Source organism: Emys orbicularis, chromosome 2, assembly GCF_028017835.1.
Source record: "Emys orbicularis isolate rEmyOrb1 chromosome 2, rEmyOrb1.hap1, whole genome shotgun sequence".
NCBI classification, from domain to species: domain Eukaryota; kingdom Metazoa; phylum Chordata; order Testudines; family Emydidae; genus Emys; species Emys orbicularis.
In genome coordinates, this window is record NC_088684.1 from 152505603 (window position 1) to 152518025 (window position 12423).

The 12423-nt window shown below is 41.2% G+C and overlaps 1 protein-coding gene across 2 annotated transcripts in view; it reads left to right on the top strand.

Moving 5' to 3' along the window:
* The first annotated feature begins 949 nt into the window (after nucleotides 1–949).
* Nucleotides 950–12423, top strand: part of CDH18 (cadherin 18) — a 258530-nt gene continuing 247056 nt past the window's right edge. Inside the window, exon 1 of one of the 2 annotated variants that reach the window (XM_065399560.1) lies at nucleotides 950–1177. In XM_065399560.1, the coding sequence (XP_065255632.1) occupies nucleotides 950–1177 (228 nt within the window). The remainder of the gene's footprint in view (nucleotides 1178–12423) is intronic. The other variant, XM_065399561.1, reaches the window with a different exon arrangement.

The window sequence follows — 12423 nt, forward strand, 5'->3', positions numbered from 1 at the left end:
TTGAAGCCCTGCTGATGTTTCAGACCAACAATGCTCACTTTTTAATTTGTTTTATGTACATATTTCCGGAATGCTCCAGATAATTCTGGAGACTGAAGCCCTCTATGCAGCCACATAGGAGGTAAAACACAGGCACTATCAGTTTATGATTTGGTCACAAAGTTCTGACAACTTGCCTCAGTTCTGACCAGGAGTCTCCACACTCATTCTTTTTTTGCCTTTTTGTTTTAAACTACCAGTAGCCATGACGGTGGTTTTCATAATGTTGGACCTCTGTCCAGTTGAAAGTTCATGGAGACCAAGAATTCATTTCACATAAACTGCCAAACACTATCAATCAGGTAGCAGTGGTTTTTGATTACTACCAACTTGGACCGATGCTGTCACCCTGAACCAGTAGGTGAAAGTCCCAATCTCATACTACCAGAGTCCCTTGAGTCATCCAGTCCTTACATTGCACATATTTTATTCACTTTTAAAGAGCCATGCTAACTTTTAAGGTGCTTTCATAAAAACAATCAGAAAACACTTCCACAAAAGGTTGAAAAGAAATGTTGATTGGTGTAGGACCCTTTGACAGAACCAATTAGCACAGCAGTGGGTACATCACCTTTTGAGGTTGAAAAGCTGTAATTACTGTTTTTAGTGATGTGTAAGTGGTTTTCATTTTTTCCCCTTCTATTAGGTATAAAATGGTTGGCTGTGGCAGTCTATTGTGAAGACCTCGGAACAAATACCAGAAATTTCTCCACTCAGTTCTTCATGATGTAAATGCAGTGTGACCTTTCCCCAATGGGCAGTTAAACCATGGACATACTAAAAAAAAAACATTTTGGACTGTTTTTCTAAACCAGGCTTCACCTTCCCTCTTGGGGACCTATTAAGGGATTACATCTGAAAAGAAAAACAAAAGAGAGAAGGAAACATTGAACTGGAAAGTTATCCTACAATGAGAATTATGAGCACATCTTGTATCTGCCCAGTCCTAGTTTGTCTCTGTTTTGTGCAGAGGTGTTATGGAGCTGCTCATCATGGCTCCATCAAGGTGACCAGAAATCAAACCAAACACATAGAAGGTGAAACAGAAGTGCACCATCGTCCCAAGCGTGGATGGGTATGGAACCAGTTCTTTGTTTTAGAAGAACACCTGGGACCAGATCCCCAGTACGTGGGAAAGGTAAGGTCTTATTTCTTTTCTGTAAAGAGGTACAGGGACATTAGGAGAGGAACATATTTTTCTAGATGCCAACCTAGTTGATGTCTCCTGTAGAGTTGGAAGCACCTCAGAAGTCAATGATGTTACAGACATTCACAAATTATTTGCCCATTATCCCTATTTATTTACAATAATAATCATGATGAGTAAAAAAGATGACATAACTATAACATTCACTATACTGCATCATCCTTAGTGTTTTATGTTAAAAAGACAATCAAGGGCTGCTGGAGCAACTGCTGCAGTTCACACTCCTCAGTGAGATTCTGTACTATCCCAAATGCAACATGTTCAATATACCATTACACATAGATGCTGACTACTTCAGAACGAGTTGCAAATCTTCCCTGAGAAATGCTTTAGGGACAAGAGTTGTCCATCAAGGTGTAGGCCAACTTTGAGATCCATGTGAAGAAGCACCATTCTGGAGCGAGTTTCATTGGGACTCTTCCTCTATCAGAAGGTACATGATATGCTTCCCTCCACAGCTGGCCATGTATGTATCTGGGGGGTAATGGCACCATATCTACCACATCCATTTAGGGTGCAACTTTAAAGTAGTAGGAGCCCAAGGAGAGTGCAAGGACTACATTTATGTCTGGCTTTTATGCAGTGAGTTCAGGGGAAAGGTCCTTATACTTTCCCACCACCCTTACGCTCCTGTGTAGGTGCCAGCCAAAAACTGGCTCCCAGCATGTAATGTTGTCTGTATGAGATAATCCATGCTAAAAAAAAGTCATTACAAGAACATGAAGGCTGCAAAGTGTCATTTCCTGACTTCTGAGAGCCTCCAAGTTACAGGCAGTCTAAACACTGTTCTCTTCTACACATTATGATGCAGCCTTTCATTAAATCATTTTAGTTTTTCCTTAGGACCCCCACCTCATTCATTGCTCAGGATGGACGGTGCTCAGGAAATGAGGCAGCTATTCATTTCCCGCCCCCCCCCCCATCTTCCACATTCAATGTGTGGCCCCATCCCTCATTTGCTGCACTCAGTTCAATCTCTGCACCGAATAAGGATATTATTTTTCCTTCTTTCTTCATAGGGTTCTCTTTGATGCTAACCATTTTAGTATCTTAGTGCCTCACAAAAGTTAGTGAATTTATCTTTGCGGCAACTTCCTTACAATGGGAGGTATCAATATTCCATTTTACATTTGGCAGTAGTTCTGATATTCTAATTTAGTGTAGAGATTGACCAATATTATCTTAGGTAGCTTTATTTATTATTATTTTTATTCAAAAAGGGAAATCTGGCCAGTAGAGACTAAAATAATACTACAGTAGTAATCAACAGAATTTAAATCATGGTTGCTGTGTTATAGTGTCTCTTCATTTTGAGAAATAGGTTTCTGAACTGCTGTGATATCTATGGTAATTTCATCTACATTATCTAGGTTTTATTTGATGTGCCTTTAATTTGACAAGAGATTTTCCTACCAGGACCCTAGATTTATGAAGGAGTACATGGGTGGGTGTGTCTCTGTAATACTAGGCATCTGTTCAATGTCACTGACCTGCCAATGCTGTAAATTATTAATCCAGTCATCTATTCTGCCTCATTGGTGTTAGTGTTAGATACATGCCCTTTCACATTTTTCATGCCCAGTTTAGGAATAACATCACAAGAGGAGAATCATTATGTAAAATGCTGTTATAATGTTGCAGTCATAGTCACTGTAACGTACACTAAGGACTAGAATATGTCTCTAATCAAAATGGTGAGGTAGCTCATCCTTATTATGAGGATGGATTAATTTTTTGTATTGACTGTGTCTTGTACAGAATGTGCTTAATTTATACATACTCATCTAGTCTGACCTCGTACACATTGCAGGCAACAGAACCTCACCCACCCATTCCTATAATAGACCCATAATCACTTGGTGAGTTACTGAAGTCCTCAACTCATGATTTAAAAACTTCAGGTTACAGAGAATCCAACTTTTACACTAGTTTAAACCTGCAATTGACCCAGGCCCCATGCTGCAGAGAAAGGCGAAAAAGGTTCTCTGCCAATCTGACATGGGGGGGAATTCTTTCACAATCCCAAATATGGCAATCAGCTAGATACTGAGCATGTGGGCAAGACCCACCAGCCAGGCACCTGGGAAAGAATTGTCTTTAGTAAGTCAGAGCCCTCCCCATCTAGTGTCACATCACTGGCTGTTAGGGATATCTGCTACCAGCAGTTGCAGATTGGCTACATGCCGTTGTAGGCAGTCTTATTATACCACCCACTCCATAAACTCATCAAGCACAATCATGAAGCCAGTTAGGTTGTTTGCCCCCACTAATCCTTTTGGAAGGCTTTTCATTCCTCTGATGGTTAGAAACCTTCCTTTAATTTCAAGCCTAAGCTTGTTGATGGCCAGTTTATATCCATTGGTTCTTGTGTCCATATTAGCACTTAACTTAAATAACTCCTCTCCCTGCCTGGTATTTATCCCTCTGGCGTATTTATAGAGAGCAATAATATCTCCCCTCAGCCTTCTTTTGCTTAGGCTAAAGAAGCTAAGCTTTTTGAGTCTCCTTTCCTAAGGTAGGTTTTCCATTCCTCTAATCATCCTAGTAGTCCTTGTCTCACATATTTAAGAAAGATGAATTCAGAGTGGAACAGGTGCAAAGAAGAACTGCACACAGCAATCCAGATGAGGTCTCACCAGTGCCTTCTATAATGGTACTAACACTTCCCTATCTCTACTGGAAATACTTCGCCTGATGCATCCTAGGATTGCATTAGCCTTTTTCACAGCCGCATCACATTGGTGGCTCATAGTCACCCTGTGATTAACTAATACTCCCAGGTCTTTCTCCTCTGTCACTTCCTACGGATAAATCCCCATTTTATAGCAAAAATTCTTGTTGTTATTCCCTAAGTGCATGACTTTGCACTATCTGGGGTGCCTCAATATCCAGGCCACTTCCCCCCAGTGGCTACTGGAGATGGGATAGTGGGCCCGGGCTTGCCCACTACTCTGGATCCCAGCCCATGGACCCTGTAGAGTGCCGGTGTCTGCTGTGTCCCTTTAACAATGTTGCACGGCTTCTCTAATTCCCTGGGCCACTTCCCCACAGCTCCACAGCATCTTCACCCTTTCCTCAAGGCCTTGTCCTAATGGAGTCCTAGCAACCAACTCATGGCTCCTTCTCACTCTCCCCAGCTTCTGGCTGCGCTGCCCTGTCTGGGGTTCCACATTCCTACAGCTCTAGCAAGGAACTGAACTCCCTCTTTCCCTGCAGCTCTTCTTATACTAGGCAGCTGGGCCCTGATTGGCTGTGTCCCACACAGCCACTCTAGGCAGCTTGGAAGACCCTCTCAACTTCCCTTTTTTGGGGCACGGTGTGGCAGGGCCACGAGGCCTCTGGCAGGGAGCCTCAGAGGATCTGGTATACCCTGTCACATAGGTACTATATTAGCAATCCTCCATTCATACGATATAACCCCCTAATTTACAGATTAATTAAAAATCCTTGCTATTGTTATTTTTAAATTTCATATTCCAGTTCTTTAATATTCTTGGATGGAGATATCTGGGTGCCCTGATTTAGTCACATTAAGCTGTTGATTATGACTTTGACATTGTATGTGGTAATTTCTACTTCCATATTCTTATTTCCATTAGCCATCCTGCCACTACCCCTAAGGTTTTCATTGCCCTTATTAAAAACTGAGACAAAGTATTTGTTTAGGTGTTGGCCCATGTCTAGATTATCTTTAATCTCCACCCCATCCTCAGCGTTTAGTGGTCCCACGTCTTCTCTACCTTGCTTTCTTTTTATTTATATATACTCGATCATAAGCCAGTTAGTTTATAAGCTGACCCCCCCAAGATGGATAAGTAAAAATGGAAAATTTTTATAACCTGTTCATAAGCCGACCCTATAATTCAGGGGTCAGCAAACTTTGGCTCCCGGGCCATCAGGATAAGCCGCTGGTGGGCCGAGATGGTTTGTTTACCTTGAGCGTCCACAGGCATGGAGGTAAACCTAAGTAAACAAAGTGTTCCGGAGCTCCAGCTGCTTACCCTGATGGGCCAGGACAGCAACTGGTGGGGAAATTTTTTTGGGAGGGAGAAGCTGGGAGTCAGGGGAGTAACCCCTGTGACCACCCCCCACATGACCCCACCCCTAGCCCGGGACCCCCACACTCCCCATCCCATCCCAGGGGGAGGATGTCTCTGGCCTGGCTGGAGCTGTTCCGGCAGGCTGGGCAGCGCGGCTGCAGCCTGCTCCGGAGGGCCAGATCGGGCAGCGCGGCCACAGCATGGTCCAGCAGGCTGGGCTGGGCGGCACAGCCGCAGCGTGCTCCGGCGGGCTGGGCAGCGTGGCCACAGCCTGCTCTGGGGGGCGGGGCCGAGCGGCACGCATGCAGCCTGCCAGCCCCGGAGCTGTAGCTGCTTTGGAGGCTGCGGGGAGAGCAGCGTGGCCAGAAGCAGAGAGACTCTGGCCCTGCCTCTTCCCTTCTGTCTCTGCTGGCTGTGCTGCCTCTCCTTGCTCCCTCTGTTGGGAGGAGGGGCTGTGTCCTACCTCTTCCTCTCTATACCCGTTCATAAGCCGACCCCCTTCTCTGGTGCTTCCCTTTTTTACTAAAAAAATTCAGCTTATGAACGAGTATAACTATAGTACCTTTTACTATTGGTTATAATCTCCTTTGCAAGGCCCAACTCTGCTTAGCTTTTGGCTGTTCTCACTTTCCACCCCTACACTTTCTGACCTCCAAGAGGTAGCTTTCCTTGCTGATCCTTCCATTCCTTGTAGGCTCTCCGCTTTAACTTAATCACTTGTTTGAGATGCTTGCTCATCCAGCGTGATCTGCAACTCTTCCCTACAATTCCCCCCCCACACACCTCACCCTACTTGGGATGCAGACTTCAGATAGTTTCTGCAACTTTGATTTAAAATAATTTCAAGCTTCTTCCACATTCAGATCCTTTAGTTCTTCAATCCAGCCCACTTCCCTAACTACTCCCATTAATTTTTTAAAGTTTCCCTTTTGAGATCAAGGACCCTAGTTGCAAATCTGTTTTTCTTTATCCTTCCATTTAGTTTAAACTGAAGTAGCTCATGATAATTCAACCTAAGGTTGTTTCCTGCAACCAGTTATTCTGTGATGTCCTCACTATTCACCAATACCAAATCTAAAATGGCATGACCTCTTGTTCATTCAGGAACTATTTGTTGAAGAGACTGTCAGCCATCACATCCGGGAAAATCTGGGCCAAACTATTATTAGTAGCACTTGTCTTCTTATCTATATCTGAGAAATTAAAGTCTCTCATAATCCCACAATTGCCAGTAGTATTTATTTAATTTAAAACTTTAGAGGTCTCTATCCATATCTAAATAAGATATTGGGGGCCTGTAGCATACCCCAAGCACTATCTTGGGGAAGAAAGCTATCAGAAGTTCCCCCAAGGCGACTTTGACCGAAACAGACAGTTTTATCCGTTCCATCACTTCCAATTTCTTTGCAGTCTACCTCATCATTAATATGCAATGCTACTCCACCACCTTTTCCTTTATTTTTGTCTTTCCTGAACAGCATATACCCTTCAATATCTGTACTCCAGTCATGACTACTGTTCCATCATGTTTCTGTTATCCCTATAATATCTAGTTTCACTTTCTACACCAGTAGTTCTAGGTCCTCCATTTTGTTACCCAGGCTCCTTGCATTGGTGTACAAACAACTTAGTTGTTTCTGTTTGGCTTCTCCCAAAACTCCGAACTCTCTCCATTGACTCTTCCCCTCTTCTTGCAGGAATAGCAGCTCTTAGCTTCTTCCTTGCCGTCCCACCTCCTGTTACTGCCTGCTGTGCCCCTTCTTCATTTTCCAACTCAGCAAACCTCTTCCTGAGCTCTTTCTCCTTCACTAGCTGGTTTTTTCCTGTCCCTGGTTCTCATAATCACATCCTTCCACTGCCCTCTTTCCTCACCCAGCAGTCTATCCTCGCTGTTCTCCAGTCCATCTTACATCTGCGAGTCTTGACATTTCCCTTCAGACTCCTCTTGCTTTCCCTCCATCATTCCAAATCCCCTTTGAAACTCAACCATAGTTTCCACCTGCACCTCCAAACTTTGGATCTTTTCTTCCATCATCTCTATAAGGCAGCACTTCATACAAACAAAGCTCTTTCTGGATACTCCCCTTACAAACACCCACTCAAACTCACCAGGTTCCAGCTCTGTTTGCTGGCCCTTGTGCTGCTGACTGGCTACTTAGCTGCCTTTATAGGACCCCTAATCAGGGCTGTGCAATCAAAGTTTCTGATTCTCTCTCAGCACACTGCTCCCTTCCAGACTTTGCAAACTGAAAACACACACACACAAACTCAATTACTGCCCCTAAGGAATAGGGGTTTGCCTCTTCTCTCCTTCTCCAACAGAACTCCCACTCAAACTCCCCTAGTTGCAGCTCTGCTGGCTCCTGTGTCACTGATTCTGAATTTTAACACATTATATACCCATTCTTAAAGTGTAATATTTCTATTCTCCTAGAAACATGTTGCTAGGAGACTGGAAAATTGTATGAAATTAATCTATATTAGTAACACTCTTAAGGTTTTGATAGGAACATGGAACATAACAAAATACAGCCCTTCACTAAATGGGATTATGATAAGAATGAGAAATGGTCCTATTGTACATGACTCTCTCTGATGTTAAGATTATTATTAACATTGCCTCGCTAATGTGGTACTTGGGGGTCATATGTAAAATAGTGGAGTATATATTTCTGATACATGCAGAATCAGTCACTACGTTAAAAAGGAAAATTATGGTTGATCTGGGGAAGTTTTCCTGAAAACTTCCAAGAGAACCAGAATATCTAACCTAATATCTGTCCTTGCGAGATGTCCAGCATATATACATGCAATAAAGAAATTCCATTATATGGAGGTATTTTCTTGATAGCGACCAAATGCTCCATCCTTCATGAGCATTCAATGAGTCAAAGGCTCATGAGGACTCTTACCTCTGAGTGGGCACTTTACATGATAAGGTAAAGCTCTACATTCTCCATTGAGTCTTGAGCACTGGATGAAGCAGGGCTCACATATGCAGAATGTCCTGGGAAGGAATTGGGTACAATCCTTCTGTGCAGTGCACTACTCTCATAAAATGGGAGAGTCCCAAGAGGAGAGCCACAAAGAAGTTGGCACTGCTTGCTGCATCATCTCCTCACTTGCAATAGTTCACACTGGGTGTATTTTCCACACATAAAAGAAAAAAAAACTATGTACTTCCAGTGTAGCTGGCTTTTTATGTTAAACTAAGGAAAACAACAAATAGAAAACTTGATGAGAGTGATGGAAAATCAGAGCTCATCTTGCAGTCCATAAGATCCTCAGACATCCCTGCCTTTGACAGACAGGTACTTATACTCCTGGTATGTTTAAAAGTGCACTGCACAGGAAACAGAATCATAGCTCACATCCTCAACATTCCTCACCTTGGAGACACAACTAAGGTGCACTGTGATGGCGGGGTGGCAATAAAATCTGACTCTTGAGTGAGTTATGCTGCTAAGGAAAATAGTATAGTGACATAGGCATGGGTTCCATGAAGTTGGAATCTGATATCTCTGATGGTGATCCTTAGGTTCTGTGAGTTTTTAAGGGTACACCCCTCATAAGCAGTTGCAAAAATCTTCCCACAATGGGGGAATGAGTCTGGGAGTATTTTAGCCTTTTCTTATTTTTATTTTTTTACTTTTCACTGTAAAATACTTTGACACACTATTTATGATGACAGTGTAGCAAAGCATACCAAATGGAATGATATGACTCTCAGTTAAAGGGAGTTCAAGTGAGATAATATGAGAGGAGGATCAGATTTTTAAGAAAATTATAGCATTTCCACTGCCATGGTAAAATATTGCACTGCAAATTAGCCATAAAGAGAAAGAGATTCCCCATTATCATGCGGAATTTTCAAGATAATTCCTTGGAAGTTTTATTCCCTGAAGACTGAAGATACAGTATATTAAACTTGCATGCAGTGCTGTAGCCAGGTTGGTCCCAATATATTAGAGAGACAAGGTGGTTGAGGAAATATCTTTCATTGGACCAACTTCAGTCCAAGCTTAAACAGACCTAAAGAAGAGCTCTGTGTAGATTGAAAGCTTGTGTCTCTCACCACCAGTTGGTTCAATAAAATATATTACCTCACCCACCTTGTCTCTGTATATTATACTTGTCATTCATACTTCCTGAAAAAGACAATGTGATGACATGATGCTGAAAGAGATTAGTTCTAACACACAGCAATATTGATTTAGTATTTTTCTGATAATATCAAGAAAATTGCAACTTTGTCTTAATGTTAGTAAGGAGAGAAACTGAAAATATAGAGCTTAAACCAAATGCTAAGGAGGGAAACACGAGTTGTTTTCACTACATCACATGTATAAAATGCATTGTATTGAACCTTACTAATGAGCTCATATGTAATAAATAATGTAACTAGAGTTTGAGCATTTTCATATGATAAATTACTAGACTGAATTACATTTATTTTTAATAATTTGAAACAATGTTCTTACTTGATAAAGAAAATGAAATGAAAAATGTACGTGCCTCAATCTCACTGAAGATTTTGCACATGGTTTGTTAGCTGTCTTCATGCCTTTATAAAAATGAGTGCAAGTGGCATAATCAACAGCATATAAAAATATGTGCTTTGTTTTATGCCTTTTAAAATTGCTAGTTTCACAAATAATAAATTCAGATAAAATTATTTTTCCAGGATTTATTGCTGGTGAAAAATGATGGTGGCAATAGTAACGTAGCTACATGCACATAAAAGAACAGCTTGTTCCTTTCCTACACTGATCTCGGGTACTTCCAAAAAGTTGTGATTTAAATGTGACTTGCAATCAAATCCTTTATAATGTAGGAAAATGGCCCGCAAGTCTGTTCTTAAAAACAGATAAAAGTAATTATATATTTAATTTATCCTAGTTTTTTACACTAAAAATTCATGTGTTGTCTACCCTGTTTTGTTTTGTTTTGTTTTTCTGGATGACTAGAGAAGTAGCAGGTTTTGAGACCATAGATACCCTGGATGGAAAACCTGATTGATTGAGAGAGGATGTGATTTTTATTCAGACCGTTTAAAGAAGTGTGTGTGTAAAACAGTTGGAAGAGAGATTTGTTCTTAAAGTTTCACTACAACAACTCCTTCAATTAAGGGTTGAGAGAACTCACAAGCTACCTTTCTGGGTCCTTCAAGGGAGCCCTCCAGCAAAACAGCAAAGATAACATGTAAAATTCCTGATACTATTCTTCTTCTTCAAGAATACAAAGTAAAAGTTTCTCATCTTTAGTACATTATAAAGAAGCACAAAAAAAGCACAAACCTTTTCAGGTCATTTGTAGGTAAATTTTCTATTTTATTGTGTTTTTTTCTGCTTTTCTAGTGTCTGAGGCTGCTTAGGAGCTTGTTCTTGCCACCCTCACTCATGATGAATATTCAGTAGAATATTGTTTTTGTCAAAAGGCTTTATCCAGTTTGTTAGCCTCATCCTGTAAACCGTCAGATTGCTGCAGTGAGACTATCATTTCAATTAAATGTTCAAATCAATTTTATCAGGGTGAACTCATCTTCCTTGAGATTATTTTTAATACTGAAAAGTCAGGACAAGACTCAGCTTTCTCCTTGTTGTTACTTCTTGCCCTTTCACCCCATATTCACACAGTCCAGTATCTGTAGCACAATAACTTTTAAAACATTTTCTGCACTAAGTTGAAACATTGATCAAGTCAAGACTTTTAAGTGCACAGGGCCACTCATTCCTTAAACTAGCCACTTTCAATTTAAAGAAGGCCAGATCCAGGCCCTTGTTGCCTGCGTTCTGAAAGTAAGGAATATCTCATTAGGAGAATAAAACGAAGGCAACCACCTTTGTGTGGAACACTAGAGAGATGGTTGGAAATACTATTACTACATAACAAATAGATCTTGTAAATATCAAATATTCTTAGGGGGAAGTAAAACATGTATGGGAGATTATAAGCTTAAATAAAACTTATAAAGAAATCAGACACATTACATGAAATACTAAAACTGCAATATATCACACAATCCTTTGAAAGCAGCCATTGGCTTTTAACATGATATACTTCCCCAGGCCAGGGGGCCAAAGCCGAAGCCCAAGGGCCTCAGCCCCAGGCAAGGGGCCTGTAACCTGAACCCGCTGCCCATGGCTGAAGTCCTCGGGCTTGGGCTTTGGCCCCAGGCCCCAGCAAGTCTAAGCCAGCCCTGGCGACACTATTAAAATGGTGACACCATTAAAAAGGGTACATGCATAGTTTTTAATTACAATTAAAAAGTTGTTGGAAAATAAGGAATAAAGCTGTAGATGTGTTGCCTGAACCTTTTTGAGGTTAATAATGTTGGATTAACGGCCAATTGATCTGACAGTGATGATGTTCTTCCCCTAGAATCAGGCTACACAGAATTCACATTATGGAGCTCAATATCTTGTGGGGAGTCTCGGAGTGGATGACAAGGACACTCGCACTGAGAGCAAAATAAAGCCTTAGATACCTTTATGAAAATAATGGATAAAGCTAGGAAAGATCCAAGCTACATAACCCCAATCCTGTATTATCATTCTCTTGTTATCTGTGTTATCATTCTATGCATAAATTCTTAGTATTGCATACTCATACCCTTAGTTGAGGACCTGGTGGTAAGAGACAAAAGTACCAGCCCTGTCTCTGGCATTCCACATTTGATTTAAGCTCTATATTTTCAGTTTCTCTCCTTACTAACATTAAGACAAGAAAGTTGCAATTTTCTTGATATTATCAGGAAAATACTAAATCAATATTGCTATGTGTTAGAACTAATCTCTTTCAGCATCATGTCATCACATTGTCTTTTTCAGGAAGTATGAATGACAAGTATACTATATAAGAGACAAGGTGGGTGAGGTAATATATTTTATTGAACCAACTGGTGGTGAGAGACACAAGCTTCCCCAATGAGTTGAAGGGTCAAGTAGTAGAGAAGCAGACAGCAGTGGAAAAGGCCCAGGAAAAAACAGCCCCGGATCACATGATGACTGTCCTGTTATAGTGCCTGAGCATCATCTGCTCGTGTTCAGTCCTCCATGCCCATATTTAGCCTTTTTACCAATATAAAACTGAGGTTTACTTATTCTATAGGTTAACATATTGTTATGTGTAACTACC